This window comes from Thunnus albacares, chromosome 1, assembly GCF_914725855.1.
Source record: "Thunnus albacares chromosome 1, fThuAlb1.1, whole genome shotgun sequence".
Lineage (NCBI taxonomy): Eukaryota > Metazoa > Chordata > Actinopteri > Scombriformes > Scombridae > Thunnus > Thunnus albacares.
In genome coordinates, this window is record NC_058106.1 from 17,930,013 (window position 1) to 17,951,105 (window position 21,093).

Below are 21,093 nucleotides of genomic sequence, written 5' to 3' on the forward strand. Positions count from 1 at the left end.
TCAAGGCTGACATGTTCAATTAATGCAAGTGTTACACACACTCAAAAATGGAAATGGTGAAAAACTAAAGCTAATATAAAGTTCAAAAGTATCTTTAATAATATTTTTATATTGCTTTATTGATATGTAATGCAAACTAAACTAAAGCTAATTCCTGTATTTTAATATGCCATAATTGAGAATTTGGAGCTCTAAGTGTTTCCTATAAATTAGTGTCAAGATGTGCCAGCTTTGCTGCCTGCAGCCCTCTGCAATTGCAGGGAAATGAGAAGCCATTTTGGCATCATTTGACACATAAATATTCTTGATTTCCCCTATAAATGATCATGCTATAATTATTTTAGCCTTTCTCAAACATGAGCTACTCAAAATTGTTTACTGTAGCACAAAATTGGCACAGCATAATTTCTGTAGGTAAATGTTTATGTATGAAATCTAGAAATTCTGAAAGGATTAGAGAGCTAAAATAAATTGAGCAGATGATGAATTTGCTAACTCGATGAAATATGAATGTTGTGCTCATGCCATATCACAGTGACAAGAAAAAGAGATTAATTTCTCCCTCTGTGGTTGTGTGTGTGTGTGTGTGTGTGTATGTGTGTCTTTATTTCCCGGTAGCTCCATGTGGAGGCCATCTCACTGCTCCCACTGGTGTTCTGCTGTCTCCTGGTTGGCCCTCTTTCTATAAAGACTCTCTGAACTGCCAGTGGGTGATTGAAGCACAACCAGACCATGCTGTGAAGATACACTTTGACAGGTATGTTATTTGGTCATAGGGAGATGTTTTGTCAGGTTTTCTTAAGGTTTGCTCAGAGAATTAGTTTGATTGTTTTGAATTGAATAATATAGATGTGAAGTATGTAATGTTTCCCACTTCTAAGTTAGTCAACTGGTACATCATTTAGTTAGTCAGCCTTTAAGTTGGTTAGCTTTCAGAAGAGCTTTAAGCTAGTCAGATATAAATGTAGATGTTGAGTATCTGCTGCAGTAAATGATTAATGTTGGCTTTTTACACATTTTTTCTGGAAACAAGCCACGAGCAGATGCAGCGTAGCCTGAAATTGATATAGCTGAAATTAATCTTTTTTGGAAGTGACGTAAAGGCCAAGTTATCTTCATCGCCTATGAGGCATTTCATTTGTGTAGCATTCAGCATTTGCATTGCATGCAAATGTGCAGAGGCTAGCTAATCGTTCGGTTAGATGGATAGATATTTAGGTAATCTGTGATTGCACAGTGTGTCAGTGGTTCCCGACTTGTGGTTTTCTATCCCAGCAGGTAGTTAATTGCATTCAAGTGATGTCCTTTTCCTAAATCAGTTTTTGTTTAATGGCTACACTGACAACCTGAAGCTCTCGTGATCCCAAGAACCAACTCTGGTTCTTTGAACCCTGCAGCAACTGCTGTAGGTAATTGCTGAGTCAGTCAACAAGTCAATTACTCAGATAGATGGAAGACAAGCAGAAAGGAAAGTGAGTGAAACAGCGATAACAAGTCAGTCATTTCTTCAGCTTGTTAGTTACACGGGGTAGTTATGTGGTTATGTAAGTGTTCAGTAATTTGAATAAGCAGGTAGAATGTGAGTCAATCACTCAGGTATTTACTCAGCCAGTATTGCTAGACAGGTTATCTGTCTGTTATTGCTCTATGTTGGCCAATGCCTACATTGGCATTGACAAAACAAAATGAAAATTGCTGCCAAGTCCTCTCCCAGCGTAAACATCCTGTTTATTATTTCAATATAATTCACTTATGATTGTAAAGAAATGTTTGCTGTTACTCCCATTCCATTAGCCAGTGTTTGAGGAAGCCTGCACACAGATTATATTCCAGGCATACTGTATGAGTGTTATTATGCATGAGTCTTGAGCCTGTGTGTCTGTCTAGGTTTCAGACTGAGGTCAACTATGACACATTGGAAATCAGAGATGGCCCCTCAGCTTCCTCTCCCCTGATTGGTGAATACCACGGCACCCAAGCACCTCATTTCCTGATTTCCACGTCCAACTTCCTGTTCCTGTTGTTCACTACTGACAACAGTCGCTCTGCAGCAGGCTTCAGCATCAGATATGAAAGTAAGGCTGATTCACCGACTGATAATAATATTTTATAGACACTCACTGCTCTAAATTGCTTTCAGGCACTCATACATAACAATAATGTTTTGCTCAAAGTTTCCGGAGTAAAAACCAGCTTAAAAAGGTGCAATTACACACTCCCACACACACACATATACTCACCCTCTTGACTCGGTGGTATTTGTGCTTGTGTGATTTGATTCCCAGGTGTGAAAATGGAGTCAGACTCTTGTCTCGATCCTGGTATCCCAGTCAATGGGCGTCGCCATGGCAGCAGTTTTTCTATTGGCTCCCGTGTATCATTTACATGTGACCCAGGATACACGCTGAGTGATCAGGAGCCAATTGTTTGCGAGCAGAATCATCAGTGGAGTCACGCTCTTCCCAGTTGTGATGGTGAGAATCTTTCTTTTATTTTAGCCCTCTGGATGAAGGCTTGTAGTGAGCTGAATCTTTTGTACTTTATTACAGAAAGATTTAACAGCAAGAATTATGTGATATAGTTAGGAACTCATTCACATGCTGCAATGCAGGTCAAATAGAGAAAATCTGGTCATCAATTATAAAGGCTGGCAAAGCAGGTCAGTGTGGCCACCTTGTTAGTTTACTTTTGAAGACAAAACCCTTTTTTCACTCAGAGTTGTTTAAACCAGAAAAAAATGAAAACACAGCTGTCACAAGCTATACCAAACCATATGCTATCTTATGGTAAATTAAGCAATGAAGTAATCTTCATCTGAATTCAATCTTAGACAAAAAACAAGGAGTCTGATTGATTATGTAAGCTTTGGAGGTGATGTTTTTAATTTTTCCAACTGCAGCTTAGAAATAGTAGACACAGCTTATTGTTGTATGTTAATTTGGAGCCTCTGTGATTTGTATCCATTGCTTTTATTTATATTGTATATATGAGTGTGTGATATTATTTCAAATTAATCCAGCACTGCAGGATAAGATAAATGCATCATCTGTTGGAGAACAATATAACTACAATCATTTAGCTCTTTTTTGAGATGCAGTGGAAAGTCCAAACCAAACTGTTAAGAAGCCATTGAAAATAAATGTGTTAACAAATGAATGTATTTTTTTAAATAGCATTTGAAACTATTTAAATATGAATGAGTTGGCTTTTGACATGTTACAGCTGAATTACTGATGGTGATTTAGATGTTAAAATGACAGATAGTTTTCACTTTGAGTTCTGACTTTACTGTGACACTAACAGGCAGAACCAGGACCCAAATACAAAAATAAGACACAAGGCAGATACAGTTAAAAAGGCACTTTATATGTAGTCAGGCAGGCTTACAGGGACTGGGAGGAACACTAAGGCAACTGAGATGCACTGCAGCAGCGTTGTCTCCCCTGGTAGCATTTGTCAGCACAGCACCTCTTATAGCCACCAGCTGTGTATTTGTTCTGTGTGAAATAAGTTCAGGAACAGTGGAGTACCATACATCTGCATCAATGCACACTTGCTGCCTGAGAGTTGTACGATCCACTTCCTCTCCCCACTGACTGATTTGGGATAGGCCTAAATGCGAGTGACTCTTCAGATGAATGTGAAAACAGACACATAGGGATAGCGTGAAGGCAGGGCTTTTTATAGCTTTCCGGGGGCCCTATGCAAAATCTTGTTGCTTGTTGTTATATAGTTAAGTATATTTATAGTTAGGGCTGTGCTGTACTCTTTACAGCAATATTTTTCGTCATTTGGAGTCTGTCCATCTTTTGCGCAGATTCTTGGCTTTTTACTCACAAAGCTTTTATTGCACTTACAGTAACTTAATGAGTATAGTTGTTGTCAACTCGAATACTTCACCTGGTTCACTGTTTCATCTCTGCTCCACTGTGAGTGCAGCACACACACGGGGGGGTCAGCCCTGCCCTCGCTGAACCACAGAGAGCAGAGGAGAGTAGAGCGACCATAAAGACAGCAAAACGCAGTAGAGACTATGTCTTGTTCATACACTGGTTTCATTTCAGCTCAGTGTGAGAGTCTGTACTGCGTTTTGCTGTCATTTATGGTCACTCTACTCTCCACTGCTCTCTGTGGTTCAGTGAGGGTGGGGCTGAGCCCTCCGTGTGTGCTGCACACACAGCACAGCAGAGGAGAGACAGTGAACCAAGTGAAGTACTTGAGTTGATGACAACTACACTTGTTAAGTTACTGTAAGTGCTCTAAGAAGAAAAGCCAAGAAAAGTAATGTATTAAAGTAATCTGCATAAAAGATGGACAGACGACCAGGGGGCACGGACCAGAAACAATTTATTTACTGAATTCACAGAAAATGTGCTCCATTGTGTTACGTACCACTATCGGGATATGAAATGACCTATATCAGGATATGAGATTTTGGTCATATTTCACAGCCCTATTCATAGGGCCTGATGAAACTGGCGTAAAGTTTAAGGTTCAAATGAAATTCAAACAAATAACAAATTACAATTATCACTATGAAGATTAAAACAGAAGGCTTTCAATTATTATCATCATCATCAAAGGATAAGTCCTTTTGGAAGCCATAGTGACAGTGCATAAAATATCTGTCTAAACGTTGTCATCAATCTAGTGATCTCACTGTCAGACTGTCAGACCATCAGTCTCAATGTCAGGATGTAAATATGTGGGAATCTGAATATGACTTTGAAATTGTTTTGCTTGTAAGCAGGGCTGCTGTGGTAAATAAAAGCTTGGGTAAACCCTACCTTACGTCAGCCACACCGTCTATATGGTCAATAATATAGATCTATGTTTGTAATATAACAAAATAACAAAAATGACAAAACAAAACTTATGGGGAATTAATTTGCTCAAACTTAAAGCCAAATTAAGACAACAGTTTGACTTATAGATTAATCAGCATGTTGTGTTTCTTAACAGTTTTAGTGCTGTGTTTACAACAGTAACTGAAGTCAACAACCTTTTAACAGCTTTAGAAAACATCATATGAATAGTTGTTTTGTAGTGTTGGTACATGTATTCAGGTATTTTATAGCAGGTTTTGATACTGTGCTTTGAGTGTTGTTTGTTGGGATGTCCTTTAGTTTACATTTGGATAACAGATTATGCCTTTAAAAATATTTACAGAACAGTAATTTATCTAGATACAGGTGTATCTGTTAGACGTTACCAGTTCCATTACCTGACGCCTGGGCTGCTTCACATGTGCTTCTCTTTCCTCCTTAAACTTTTCTGTTTAAATCTTGAATCAGTGGCACTTTCTTCCTTCTTGAATAAGTTCTTTACTTTCTCTTTGTTTTTGCTTTTTTCAAACACCATTACATCCTGTGATTCTTCCTCACTTCTGTCTCCTCTTTCCTATCTCATTCACTCACTCTGAAAATGTAAAAAGCTTTCCTTTTATAAATCTGAGAGCACATGAATCTGAACTTTAACTTGTATGGTGTTAATTACAGTAATTGTGGTTTAAATGAAACACAGTGGGAATACATCAGCAGTCAAGCTATCCACACTATCAAGCTTGTTTAACATTACTGTAATGTGAAGCAGCAACACTGGATAAACTGGATGGTCAAACTACACTAATGTCAATTTAAAAAACTTAAGCTCCACTGAAGAGTTTTTGTGAGCTACTTACTTTGTTGTATTTTGTCTGATAGATTATTATTTGATGCCACACATGTCAGCTAATATCATATATGATCATCTGAATTCTGATTTGTTCATCTGTCTCATGAAAACAGTTCCACTCTGCCTGCTAGCTTCAGCGCGGGGGGTCGTTTGTTTTAACACCTGTGTAGCACAGGTGGGTGGTGGTTTGTTGGTCGCTCTGTGTTAACAGTAACAGCTGTCACCGTGTCTCATACATGAATACAATGTTCAAACAGAAAACAAAACAAGCGTTCCTAGAAGCTACAACAGAAACTGCAGTAGGAAGCCAGTCTGAGTGCACTAACAGCTTTAAAGTGATAGAAAGTTTGCGTAAATGCTGTTTCAGACTTAGAGAGGTGGGTAAACGGCGTTTATGTTCATAGAGACTCAACTACAGCTCTGCTTGTGAACTCAAATAATGTATTTGTTTTAGATCAACATATGAGGACGCTTGGTTACCAAAAGTGTCAATTTATATTCAAGGAGGAAAAAAAAAACGTCGATGCATAGCAAGAAACAGCTTTGCGTGAAGGTGTAATGGTTAGAAGAACGTTAAGCTTGAAAGTCAAAAAAGGTAGCAGAGGGAATTGCTGAGTCTTTGACCCATGGTAGGATATAAAAAAAATGCTGTTTTCCACTTCACTAGGTGTAACTGGCAGTCATAGTGTTAATTGTACAATCAGTCCCCACTCCAGACTACACACTTCCACAATGGCCCAAATTGAACATCCTGGTTCAGTGAAATTATGCGGGTCAACAGGCACCACTGAAACAGATGCTCACTGTCCACTCACAGGCCTTTTCACGCAGGGTCTGATTCAATCTACTGATTGAAAAGATTCCAATTTGAAAGGGAAAGTCAGGATGTCTCAACTTGGGAGCGAGCTCATACTGAGGGAATCTTTCTCACAATATCAGTCATGTAACATAAGCAGTTTCAAACGGCCACTGTGACATTTTCAATTTTCAGCCAAGCATGCCATCTCACCAGACAGCTGTCTAAAATACAGTGTGTAAGCCTAGACTGTAAATGTAATATGTGATAGTATGCTCATGGACTAAATTATATATCAAGTATATTTTAGCATGAATGACTATGATTAATCTGTTAATTATTGTCTTTATCCAGGCCCCATTTCCCAATAGCAAACAATCTTAGAAGCTTAGAGTGTTTTTCTATGAATGCTCTGAAATTTCTCTGAGTTTCCCAAAGCAGTACCTAAGAATGAGTGCATGTGCATGCTGTTAAGAGCTTCTTAATGTTGGCTATCTGTGGTGCTGAAGATAATGCTAAATACACTTTAAACTTTGCATATTTACCTGTCCGAGCTGTCCTGCTGTATACAGAGTGTGAGTGTTGTAAACGACATAAAAAAATGTTTTATACTCGGAATTGTTCAGTATGAAAACACAGTTTAATGTGCAGTAAACAGTCTACAGCTTTCAGCTTGCTGCCCTTTATGATTTATGTCACTGGGTGGAAGTAAGTTTAAGAAAGTAAACTTTGTCTGAAAATGACTAAAAACATTTCATCAATTCTCAAAATAGCTGGCGATTAATTTAATAGTTAATAACTAATCGACTAATAGTTGCAGCTCTACTTCAGTTACAATGATTTTGCATCTCAATCTGCCAGAGCAAAAACCAGCGCAAACACAGGGGAAACTTGCAAAGCCCACTCAGAAAGGGACGGGACATCTCACATCAAATCAGAGGAGAAAGATCATCCCACAGCCGTACTCAAAGCAGTTCATACACACACATACACATTAAACATAATAATCATATTTACAGTATAGTCACAGAGGCACAGTTAACATTTCAATGGGAAATGTCACCCATTTTTGTACCACTGTAGACACTGCATTATGCAGCCACCAAAATTCATTATTTTGACAATATTGTATTTAAAAGAAAAAAAAAACAATAAGATATGTAGTCCCCCTGAAGGCGTTGAAAGACCATTCCCTTTCAGTCCTGCCACTGTGTCTGTTGGACCCAAATGGCTCATCTTATTCCTGCAGGTCAGCTAAATTGCCAAACAGATAATACCGAACACTGGCTGCTCTCTTATGTTTGTCAGGGAGAATACAGAAGGAGCGCTGTGACATTTTAAAGCTCACAGTTGGTGCCAAGACAACAACTTGTTAGATGTGACTGAAGTCACAGTATACCTTTTAGTAAAAAATGCCATAGCATCCTTTAAAAGAGAGATAATTAAAGATATAGGAAACAAGGAGGCAGGAGGAATGCAGCTGAGGTCTGGAATACTATCTTTCTTTATTTACCTCTTATCTCTGAAGCTATATCTTTCTGTATCTGCTTCTCTGTCAGCATTCGGTCTCAGTCTTCTGCCTCAACACTGAAGGTCTACCACACTTTGATTTGCCTCTCAAATTTATGTCAGAATCTCGAACAGTCTGCCTGTCTGTCTGTCTTATTCTTTTCTTTTTCTCGCATTGTTATACAGCTCACACTTTCACACACACATGCATTAATAACAGTCTGTCTCTTTCCTCTCACACACAGATCATTCATACACAGTGAAGTATGCACTCTCTCACACATAATAAGCGCACAAAGTAAATGCACACGTGCCTCCCTCAACAAGGGTCATTTAGTCAGACAGTGTCCTAGTTTTAGGTTGAATCCTCATGGGAGTGTGGAAAAAAATGGTGCTGGTTACCACAACACACATAACAGACAGCTAGTCAGAGAGAGAGAGAGAGGCAAAGCAGCTCTCATCGCAGCTACTCAACTCAACTCCAGCTCTGTTGAAATATGATATGGGATGAGATGGAAGGAAGTACACTGATAGACAGAGAGATAGGGAGGGAGAGGCGTAGCAGATCTCAACACACACACTGGAGTAGCTGCAGTGTGAAAAAATAAGAGAGGCTTCAACATCTGTCTTCATAAAGTCAACATAATAAATAGACATTTTACAAACCTGTCATCAAAGGAATCATTAGTGTTTAATCTAAGAGCTAAATGAGACCTTCATGCACCAAAATACATATAAACATTCAACAATCAGACACGAGGGACATTAATATGTTGAAGAAACCATTCTCTTTGATTTAGGTATAGTCAAGGATGTGTTTGTTTCATAAGTAAAGAAAAAAACACACAAAAAACACATGCCAGTCAAGCACCTTGAAGCACTTTAATTGAATTAATTTTAACTGAATTGAGATGAATAGAATTGAAGGGAATGGATGCACAGTGAGAGAGAAACAAAGAGTCAATATATTATCTTACTTCAACAGTCTCTTATTCACCACAAGCCCTCTTTTACTCTCAATTACCTTACTATAGTATTTTCCATTCTGCTCAATCTCAAATGGGTTTGTCCTGTTCCATATCAGTGGTTTGGCTCTGTGTGGAGGCTAGGTGTCTCGTAACACACATACCAATCTCTCATTCTTTTTTGACAAACTATTCTCTCTTTCCTTGTCACATTCTCTCTCCTCTTTTTGTCTCTGGATAAAGTTCATCTCTGGCCTTCGCCCCTTTGTTTCCTTCACTCTCTAGGTGTATCAAGAAGCTGCATTTTTTTCTACTCCTGTAAATGTTCTGCCTCGCTTTCTAACAGAATCCATTTTTTTTTAAATCAACAAAAACTCAACAGTGCATGTTATATATTTTGTGTTGTGGATACAAATATTTTAAAAAACTATGTTCCTCCGCCACAAATTTGACATTTTTGATAACTGAAAGGGACACACCATTGTCAGCAGTTCAGTACAAGAGAGGGTTATCCAAACGCTCATGTTAATTTTACACAATTAAAACTATTTGGGTTAGGTTAGGGAGAGGTTTGGGTAATGGTTTAATAAGAAATACATTCATAAAAATGAAGAAAAAACAGTTGGAAATTGAGTCTGTGTTGCTGGATTTTCACCAAAACACCCATAGTTTTTTATGTTACATTATGTAATTTGTGTTTTCTATAATTCTTTTAATATCGGATGAGGGGCAGGAAGACATTTTTTTGCATGATGGACATGTACTGATACCACGCTCAGTTCTAGCAATTTTTATTTCTGCAGATTTAAAAAAAGCTAAATTTGTTTTAATTACAATCCGTTAGAGTGGACGTTCAGCCCAAAGAATATACTCCAAGCATGTAGGTGAAACTACGGTGGCCACAGAACTCACGAAAAACGTTAAAGGTCCTCTCTAGAACCAGTGTTTGGTTTGTCCATTCTGGGCTACTGTAGAAAAATGGCAGAGCAACATGGTGGGCTCCATGGAAGAGGACCCACTCCCTATGTAGATATAAAGGGCTAATTCTAAGCCAACGAAAACACAACGGTTCTTATTTTCAGGTGATTATATTATATTTTACTAATTAAAATATACTTATGAATATTATATACCATTTCTGCCGAGTCTGTTCCGCTAGATGCCACTAAATTCTACACACTGCTCCTTTAAGACATTTCTTTATTCTAGGTGTTAAAGATTTCTCTAACACAGTGTAAAAGCTTTGTTCAATGGTGAGAGAGAAATCTTTTCTCTCTCTCTCTCTTTGATCCTTCCATATCTGTCTCTTTGTCTCTGTAGCTCTTTGTGGAGGCTATGTCTATGGCAAAACAGGGACAATATTGTCTCCTGGCTTTCCTGACTTCTACCCAAATTCTCTTAACTGCACCTGGACAATAGAGGTGTCTCATGGGAAAGGTAAAAACACACATGCACGGATATAATGGAAACACCCATTCATTTGCTTGGGAAAAATATTCAGTTTTCTTTTTATATGCTAATAAATGTGAGTATTAAATTAAAGATAATGTATATATATATATTTTTTTTTTCCATTTTTATTTATATTGCCTGATATTTGTGTATGTGTTTCGGGTTTGGTTTCTATGTTCATCTGCGTCCATTTATATCTTCCATTTGTCCATCTGTGACAAACTCACTGTCAATTTTTGTCTTCTTCATCTATCCTTCCATCCATCCAATCAACCATGGATTTTCAGGAGTCCATCTGGTTTTTCACACTTTCCATCTGGAGGAGAACCATGACTACCTGTCCATCACAGAGGACAGCGATTTCCAGGTTCCAGTAGCCCGACTAACTGGCTCAGTGCTGCCTCCCAGTGTCAAAGCAGGGCTCTATGGGAACTTCAGCGCTCAGCTACGATTCATATCGGATTTTTCCATGAGTTATGAAGGGTTTAATATTACTTTCTCAGGTAAGAGCATTCAAACAGAATGTGTGATTTTTGTTAACAGTCCAGTCCTATGTGCAGGATTGATTTAACCAGATTTATAGCCAGACACAGGCCTAAATCTTCCTGGCCTGGACTGACGGACTTAACAATAGACATCACACACACCCAAAATTTTTGAGGTGTGTTAACATGGCATATTGCTGTGATTAAGATAACAATATGACTTTTTAGCTACCACATCAATCTAATTTGTTAGACATGGCAGAGCTCTAATGCATTATGGTCTAAGGTTTTAAGTTTTCCTGACCCAATTTTTTAAAATGTTATTCATTTCCCGTTACCATGTGTTATATACCTTTGTCTTGGCTAACTTTAGTTACGTTTAATTACGTTCACAAAGTTCTTGTACATTTCTTACCAAATGAGTAATAAAGTTTATAATTACGCCTCAACACTGTTATGTATGTCTTCTGGATGTACAGAATACGACTTAGAGCCATGTGAGGATCCTGGTGTACCAGCGTTCAGCAGGAGGATGGGATTCAGATTTCGAGTTGGCGACTCACTGGCCTTCTCTTGTTTCCATGGCTACCGACTTGAGGGAGACAGCAAGATCACGTGTCTGGGAGGAGGCAGGCGAGTGTGGAGCAACACACTACCACGATGTATAGGTAAGACAATCAAGTAGTCTCAGTGGAAGTGTAAAATGATTGACTAATCAAAGACAAATAAAAATCTTCTTCTTTTTTTTTTAAATTCAGACTGTAGGTATAGACATTTAGTTGTCAGGGGTGTGGGTATTATACTCATTGAACTTTCCTTAACTTTCTTTTTACAACATTATATTTCAAGTGTAGATGTAACAAGCTTTAATGGTATTTCTGCCTTCTTCAAGATTTTATTTAATGGTTGCTTTGGAGTAGTTTATCTTCTGTGAAATAAACTCTTTGCTTGTGAAACAGTACTTTCAAATTCCTCACTAGATTATTAAGTCCAGAGGTTACGCATCAGCATTTTCCTGGTTGTAATTCACCAGTGTTTTATTGGTGACACAATAGTAATTTACTATTTGACTGGTTGACTGCTGGTTTTATTTGCCAGGATTTGACTGTTAGCAGGTTGTAATTTGACAGTATTTGATGAGTATCAGTGTTTCCTTGGATGCTGCTGGTAATTTATGAGTGTCTGACTGGTGGCTGCTGGTAATTTTCAAGCCCTGAAAAGAGCAGACTGAGAAATCCTATAATAGCATTATCTGTCAAGGCATCAGGCCTGACTAAGAGGAAACTTAGCAACAGCAGCTGGCAACGTTCACTGGGTTCATCTCTCTCTCTCACTTTCTAAATGTCCCTCTCTTTAGCTCTCAGTCTCACTTTCTAAGTTTCTAACTGTTTCTCCTCCTTTCCCTCTGTATTTAGACAGTCCTTGGGTAGATAATTAGGGCATTAGCTGCTATATGAAAAGTGTTAATACTTTAAGTCTTTTGTTACTCCCTTTTTCCCTTCTCTAATTTCTCCCTGCATATTTTCAAAAGGCTCTTGTCTGTCTCAGTTCATCTGCTATCTTCTTTTCTTCCTTTTTCCTGCTCTCCCTTCATCCTTTCTTCTCCCCCTTCAATGTCCTCTATTCTTTCACTCCCACTCTATAGTGCCGTCTTCATGTTCGAAAGAATGTCTGAAGAATTTCTTGTTGTATCCTTGAATTTATGCTCCTTATCTCTTTTCTTAATCTTTCTCAAAACTATAGAATATTAAAAAAATGTTTTTGAATTGCAGGTTTGTTTAGATTTGATAAACACAGCATCTTTTTTTTTTCCTCAGTGCGCTCTTTATTGTGCCACACCGCCTTCTCTCGTCTTTCTCATTACTTCCATTTCCTCCTCTTTCTCCCTTCCAAGTAGTGGTGGTTCTCCTCAGTGGGAGTTAAAAGCCAACTCGTCTCTCTTCTTTCCTCCTCTCCTCATTTACATATGACAAAACTCTATTTGCAGAGAGTACCACTTATTTGAATCCCTAAACTTTGATAGGCACTGCACCTGCTAGATAAATCTGTATAATTTCTATGAAACACTTTTTCTAACAAACTAATCCTGACCTGCTTTATGCAGTGTTTTTTAATTTTACCCTCTTTTTAATCTTCAGTGCTTCCCAAACTTTTTTAGACCACGGCAACCCTTCAAAGGAATTTTTTTTTGTTACAGCACCCACACAACTCCCAATATAACTTGCATAGCCTATATGGTCACAGAAGTTTTAACAAATTTTATAATTTTATAATATTATATATGATAAATAATATAATCTTATATTATGGTATTTTATATTAGGCTACATTTTATCAGTATGAGATTAAATAATATAGGCTCATTCTCAATCACTGAGAACAAAAGCCAACAGGTGCTGTGCAGATTTACAGATTCTGCTAAAAAATAAACAGTAATTAATTAATATGTTAAATGTATTCCTTTCATTTTCTTCCATTAAAATAGCTTATATCTAAGATGTACAAATAAAAACGAACAAACAAAACTCAAAAGGTTTTGGGCATTTTAATGGGACATATGAGCTGTTGATGTTTAGAGAGAGAACAACCAGCAGGTCTGACTCCACTGACAGGACGTCTCTTGTCTTGTTTTCATGTTTACCAGCTATCAGAGAGCCATACAACACAAATACGAATTTGTGTTATGTGAATGTGTAACACCACAGTAAATGCACATAGACAATGATGGATATCCGTCTTCCACAAGCAGCCAAAACCTGTCTGTTAAGCCGTTAGCCGAATAGTTTTGACGGTCGGCTCAGATTCAGTCGTGTCTGTGTTGAGAGCTGAGATGTTTCAGCATTTCTTTGAACTCTGTTTACCGTCTCAAATCTTTCCATCAATGCTCTGACGTTCACTTTTTTTTCTGACTGCTGAGCTCCTGCAAAACTCCTGAGCCAGAAAGCGTATTGTGTTACTATGACAACCCGCAACCGCAAGTTGTCATGCAAGCTGCGACTACCTGCATATTAAATAGAGTTTTTAATAGGTTGATTTTGATATTTATTGCTTATTTATTCTGTTTTGTTATGTTTGATAACGCAACATAAAATGTAGTTAATGCAAATGTAGCTGATTTTTTTTTTTTTTTTTTATGTGGCGAAACGTCTAAAAACGCACAATACATGTACAATGATGTTTAATTTTGCGGCACCCCTGTTGTTTCCTCACGGCACCCACTTCAAGAACCACTGGTTTGAATGCTTTGCTTTTGAATGTGTTTTTCTGCTCCTCATTCATGTTTTTATTGTCTTATTTGAAGTACATGACATCAAGTGCTTTTAAGCTGTGTTGTATGGTTCATTATTATTATTGTCATTATTGATATCATGTCTGCTGAGTTGAAGGTTTGTGGTTATTCAGTGATATATGCACCTTTTTCAAATCATTTCATGTTGAATTGTGAGTCCTCCTCTCTCCTTTCCTCTTTTTACACAACACACAGCAACCCAGATATTCTGACTGCTCAAAGATAATTAGGTAGAATTGCTGTGATTTTGATCCACGCTGTCTCTGCCCCCTTCTGCTGTAGCCGAGTGTGGAGCCTCCTCACAAGGACCAGAAGGCGTTCTCCTTTCTCCAAACTTCCCGTCCAACTACGATAACAACCATGAGTGCATCTACCGCATCACTACCGAAAAGGGCAAGGGAATCAGACTGAAGGCTGAGAGTTTCTCATTGCAAGATGGAGACTATCTCAAGGTATAAGACAAGCTTTTCCCAATTAGGTGGTACAAAATCCTTAAATGCATAATTTATTTCCAGATTCACACACAACATACCTAAAGAATTATACTCATAACCAAAAGCTTTTTATAAAGTTGTATATGTATACTTTGACACATATATACTTGACCTTACTATCATGTGTCACGTGTTTAATTTCCAATTATGCTTGAAAAGAAAACAATAATTGAATTGCAGATGCTAGCATGTAGTAGTGACCACACATTTAGACCATAAAAGAACAAGATTGAGGATCTTCTATTAACACTGACATGAGCAACACATTTTGCTTAGTTCATTTTGGCTTGAAATGATATGTAATAGAAAGTCTTTTGATCTAAATGAACTGTAAGAGTTTAGAGGAAGAGACAAGTAAATTTAGTCAGACAACATTTCTTCATTTGAGGATTCCATGACGTAGCAAAGATTTAAATTTTGAATTAGATATTGAGAAATGTTCCATGGTATTTGTTAAGGTTTTAATATTTGAAATAATGTTATATTTGGGATATGTTTATTTATAGATTTCAAAGATTATACATAGCATAGCAAAAAGCATTCTTGCTTTCATGTTCACAGCCAAACACAATCACATACAATTACAAAAAATATCAGAATATTCAGACTACCTCAACCTCATCTTGACTTGTGCATGTAGTTTCAGTTAATGTTAGCCAATTCATTCATGTCCATTCAGTAATCATTTTTACATTGCATAACGTAGCTCAATGTTTCTCTACGTAGTCCTCAAAGCCCAACCGTTCAGCAGGCTTTTGTTCCAAGCATGCACACCTGGTCCAATTAAGGTGTCAGAAGGTGAATGTGTACCCCTCAGTTATATGAGGTGTGGAAGAACAAGGATGAAGTAAGAACATGAACAACAGATGGGGCTTTGAGTTCTTGGTTTCGCCAATATGTTGTTAGATTGTATTAGCAAGGTTTGCCCTAGCTGTTAGCGGTGTTAAACATTGTTGTAAGAAGCAATAACATCCCCGCAGGGGTTTATTACCCATGTTCTCTATTAGTGCTGCAGTGGCCATCCACGGCTGAATGAATACATGGGAAACAGAGGCACCAAGGGATCAATTCTGTCTCTGTTAACCCTCTAAGACATTACAATGAGTTACTGTAGTATTTCAAGGTTATCCTGGATTTATACATGTTTGTTAGTTGTCATATGTAATACAATAGAATACAACAGCTAAACATTCCATGACTGCAGCATGTGGCCATTTTTATGGACAAAATGGTTTGTATTTAGACAAATGTCTCATCTACTAGCTGTTTTTTCTCTTTTTTTAACAGTAAACCACCATATTGATTGATCATACATGCAATGTAAACTTTGATTAGTGAAAAAAGTGTTCCACTTGAAGACACTAGCATACAAGCTCAATCTGTGTTGTGTTATTATGGTTCTCAGTCTACACCTTCGCCTACACCCTTCTAAATTTTTGGATATGAATTTGTCGCAATATATGTACAGTAGGGTCCAAAAGTCTTTCAACAGCCTCATGGAAGTGTTTACATATTATAAACTTGGATGTGCAGACTTGTGTACATCTGAACAACAGAGAGAGTTACAAATGTTCCAAGGCTCATAATTCCTCATATTTCCTCTATCGTGTACATGTGCCCACTTCAGTGTCAGTTAGGAGCAGCTGTGTGAGCTGTTATACAGTTTTGACGCCATCCTACAGACATCGTCTAAAACTGTTTCTATTCACAATGTCTCTTAGCGGTATTAGGCCTGAGGGCATGGTTAAGCCAGTATGTGGTTAGAGTGTATTATCAGTATTAGGCCTAGAGCATTGGCTGAGTCTGTCTGTGGTTAGAATGTATTAGCAGGGTTCTCCCTGACTTTTAGAGAGGCTTAACATCATTGTAGAAAGGTGGAAATGTTCCCAGTGGGATAGGTATTAAAAAAAAGAAAATCCTGTTAAAGGAAAAGAAAGTGACATCAAGATGGTTAACAGAAATAAACATGCTAAAATTTTGCTGACACATTCCATAATAGTCTAAATTCTGAAAAATGACATTGGTAGAAGCAGATGAGCTGACCAAGTTTTCTAAATCAGCAGTTTTCCAATATGCTTTTCTGTACACTACAGCCCCCCTTTACATCATTGTTTGTGAAATTCAACAAACAGTATGCATCCACGAAGACTAGAAAGCTGAGGATGACATTTGCTCTTTGTCAAAATAGGATTGTGTTCTTCATGAGGCATTTGACATAGTATTTACTGTAATAAATTGATTCCTTATCAGGAAAATAACAAGAATAGAGGAGCAGAATGCAGAGAATGACTGGAGATCACAAAAGTTAATGAGGACACACTGGATGCAAACATAGCAATCAAAAACTAATGGGAGGCCCCAAGACTGACTGTTAGAATGACATTGTGTTCAGCATAGGGCATATACCAATATTAGATTTTTGGACTCAATTTTAATACTTGATATTGTAGATTACTGATAACAAATAATATTTCTGAATTAAGTTAAGCAGGTGTCCCTCTGCCTGTACAATACAGCTGTTACAATACAGTGATGTATGGTGATGTTCATTTATGATGGTATTACAACACATGTTTGACAGTGTTAGTTATACATGATGATTAATGGCTCTATGTGTTATTGAACACATCGGAAGCAGGCATTAGAGTTGGTTTATTGTTCTGCTGTGCGTACAACTGGAATGCTTAAATGCACACAGTTGGACAAGCATCACAATTTTCAAAATACCTAATGCACTTACCATAGATAAAGTGTGAATGTTTTTTATTGCTTTGACAAAAATGTTTTGAACATGCACAGTTATTAAAGACATTTTTATCTCTGCCACATGTAAGCCTGGAGGAGATCATGTGTTTGGTCGTGAGTGTATCTATCCGCAGCTAATCTCACATACTACTGGACCCATAAGCCTAATATTTTTTGTGCACATTTATGACTGTATACTCAAGGATCTCTCATGGTCGCAGTGATTCACAGTTGTTGAAAAACCTATTTTATAACACGCTTTATACCACCATTGACCGCTTACTCCTCTTAACCTCATAGAAAAGTTTGGTTTCATTTTGAACTGGAGCATCTGCAGATTGGTTCCATACTTGATATGTTATGATCCACTAAAGTAAGGCACGATACAAGATGAATAAATCCCCGTTTTTGTTAGCTTCATCGCCATCTTGACTATAAGGGAGCCAGGACAATTGAGTGAGATTCAACTCTTCTCTGTTTGGGAGGGGAGAGGGAGGTAGGGAGGGATTTTATTTTGTGTGATATGTTACAACAAAATGTTCTAAATAAATAACAATATTTAAATTGAGAAGTTTGGACTTATTGTCCTGTTTATTGTTTGCTTATTACATAAGTATAAGTTTATACAGTTAGGCAAATCCAGGAGGACACTTGGTTAAAATACCATTAATTTATTCTATGCATCTTAAAGAAAACTGAGACTATACATCTCCCCAGACACACCTGGCAGAGATCTGCACTCTAATGAATGCACTCTTCTAGTTTGAAAAGTGCAGACAGTTGGAAACATGTACAGTCTTTTTACACAACTGTTGTATTAACATGTCAATCTAAATGTATTTAGAATATCAATTATAGTAACAGAGATTTTGAATTTCTATTGTGTGGCCATTTTAAAAATTATGCCCACCATCAAAAAGCACAATTTATTAAAAAAAGCACAATAGTATGACTTACATGTGTCAGCACATCTTCAAGGTTTAAAACAATAAGAAACACCCGCTGAGCTGGGATGTGTCATATCCAGTGCCTCCGGACTTTAGTAGAATTGAATGAAAAATCAGAGAGGAGTCACAGAAATGTAGCTGCAGGATTTTAGTGAAATAAACTCTAGCAATATTTGCACATTACAGTACGCACAGGACCAAGTGCTTACTGTAGGTTTGACATTGCTTTAAATCCAAAGATAAATGCATATTTATCACAAAAGTAATAGAAATGTCCCCAGATAGTGTGGATACTATATTTAACTGATCTTAGAATGTAAATGAATCTGTTATTTTTCTTTTTCTGCTTTCTGCAGAGCTGAAGTTTCATCTCCATAGCAAGACATGTTGGAACAACACATCATTGCTTGTTAGAAATATGTGTCTGAAAGATCTGATGTGTTTACAGACACACATACATAATTTGGTGAAGTGGGTCGTTCCTCATCCAGTAAATCACTCTAACTGGGTGTGCAATCCACATATCATTAGTAGACACAATAATTTTCACAATTCTCTTATTTACATAGCAAACAGAAATACATAGGCTACAGACCAACAAAGCTTATACTCTGATACAGGTTTGAACTCTACATTAATAGATATAAAACCTTATATTCACATCAAAAAGTATCAATGCATGTATCAGATACATGACTTACACACCCTCATTTATATGTTTGACATGAAAAAAATATCCCTCAAGGCGTACAATACTATAGTTACTTACTGAATTTATATAATACAGCTTGAAAACAAGTGGTGAATGAAGACATTTTCAGGACCAACCAGCAGACCTTCTGCACAGGCCCCAGACAATCACAAATCACAGACAAGCAACAGCAACAGGTTATTTAACAACCAGCAAACAACTTATTCAAAGACTTGTCAGGCTCCACAGACAGCAGCAACAACACAACAGCTTCAGCGTCCAGACAAACCACAAATAGTGCAAAGTAAGAACTACAAACCATCAACAGCAACACAGCAAAGAGTTAAATAACGTTAAACACAGAGGGACGGTGAGAGATTTAACCAGCAGGAAAGAAACTGAGGCGAGCGAAGAGACAAAGGTACAGACAGACACAAAGAGAGGGTGTATTTGACTCACATTTTTGAAGTCCATGCTCTCGTCTTTTACAGAAATTAAGTAGCATTAACCTACCTGTTTTTGTTCCTGCTCCTGTGCTTGTATTTTTTTTTCTTTTCTTTTTTTTTTGAAAGCCAATTTCTGATGTTCATTTTGGCTACTGCCAAAAAAACTTGAGTCAAGTGTGACACTTCACAACAGTGATCACTTGAGCATCACAACAGGCTGTCAGACAACCTGTCACAGGTCAAAAATTACATCAATCAGGGTGGAGCGGGGCAAGGAGTTCAAATGCACCAATGAGTGGGCACAACATGGTCTTTTTTTATGATTATACTGGGTATGCTTTAGATTAGGTGGCACAGGTACACCCGGGCACACCCGTGACTAGGCGAGAGATGATTTGCGTGCCATAATGACATTCTATCTAGCAACACCCTCTGACCAAAAATAAGAGAGCCTGCTATGATGTCTGAATGTACGCCATGGGATATATATATATATTCAGATAATAACATTTACCGTCCTCTTGCACAACTAGATATACATTTTTTCCTCACTAGTAATATAGATCTAAGTATTGCAAAGTTGTCTCTACACTGTCCAAAATCCATCAGTTTTACCTTCTTGTGTAATTTCTAGGAGACAGGGTTGTTACAGCCAAACAAGGCTGCTAGCATGAATAGAAATTTAATCACATAAATTATGTAGGTTTTTAAAGACAAATCTGCAAATATTGTCAGTTTAGCACATTTTACACCTGAGCATACATCATTTAAAAATGTAAGGTACAGTCAAAAATCTCTCTGCTCAACTTATGACATATTATGCAAAAGATTCTTAGAGCATGATGTGAAATGATCTTTACTGTGTTTATGTTGTGGAGATGGTATAGAGTATATCTAAGGGCAATGACTAGCAATGTACAATATGTTGGTTAATTATGACTTTCTCAAAGAATTAGCAGAAAGCATAGTGCACACCATGATAAACTGGAAGGAAAGCCCCAAAGTGCCACTTAGGCCAGTAATTAGCATGCCAGTCCCCAGGTAATGGTAATGGAGCTAGTGCCTGTCGCAGCTTAACACTCTTTGTTTGACAGTTCCAGCAAGCTTTAGGCTAAAATCTCATGTAACATATGAACTGGCTCATTACAATTCCTTTTTGCTATTGGCTAAGTTTTCGCTCTGGCACTGCTAACCAAGCTCAAATCGCCTAAAAATGTGCTCTAATACAGTGCTTGACCAAATTTGCTCAGATGTAGTCAACTCTGAAGAAAAGAGAGTGGGTAAGAAGGAAACAAAGTGGGTGTGTGCAGGAATTGTTCTATGAAAACAGAGGTGGTAGGAGAGCAAAAGAGAAAGAGAAAGAGTGAGAGTCAGACAGACAGAGGGAGGAGGGGTGGCAGATTGTGACATGTTGATTTATGAGCCGCAGGGCTTTTCATTAACCATACTGAGTTTTACTGAAACAGAGAGAGGAGGAGAGAAAGATAGAGAGAAAGCAAGGGAGAGAGAGGAAGTAAGAGAGAGATGCAAAATTGGAGGACACTGACAGAGAAAACAGGAGGGATGTGGGGAGGGAGAAACAGGGAAAGATGAAGTTGAGG

General features: G+C 37.7%; 1 protein-coding gene across 1 annotated transcript in view; it reads left to right on the forward strand.

The window, feature by feature from the left end:
* LOC122979583 (CUB and sushi domain-containing protein 1-like) overlaps window positions 1-21,093 on the forward strand; it is a 205,120-nt gene that overhangs the window by 62,426 nt on the left and 121,601 nt on the right. Inside the window, exons 13-19 of the mRNA XM_044347148.1 lie at window positions 619-757; window positions 1,888-2,075; window positions 2,286-2,474; window positions 10,264-10,380; window positions 10,683-10,898; window positions 11,360-11,548; window positions 14,452-14,621. Coding sequence (XP_044203083.1) covers window positions 619-757; window positions 1,888-2,075; window positions 2,286-2,474; window positions 10,264-10,380; window positions 10,683-10,898; window positions 11,360-11,548; window positions 14,452-14,621 — 1,208 coding nt within the window. The remainder of the gene's footprint in view (window positions 1-618; window positions 758-1,887; window positions 2,076-2,285; window positions 2,475-10,263; window positions 10,381-10,682; window positions 10,899-11,359; window positions 11,549-14,451; window positions 14,622-21,093) is intronic.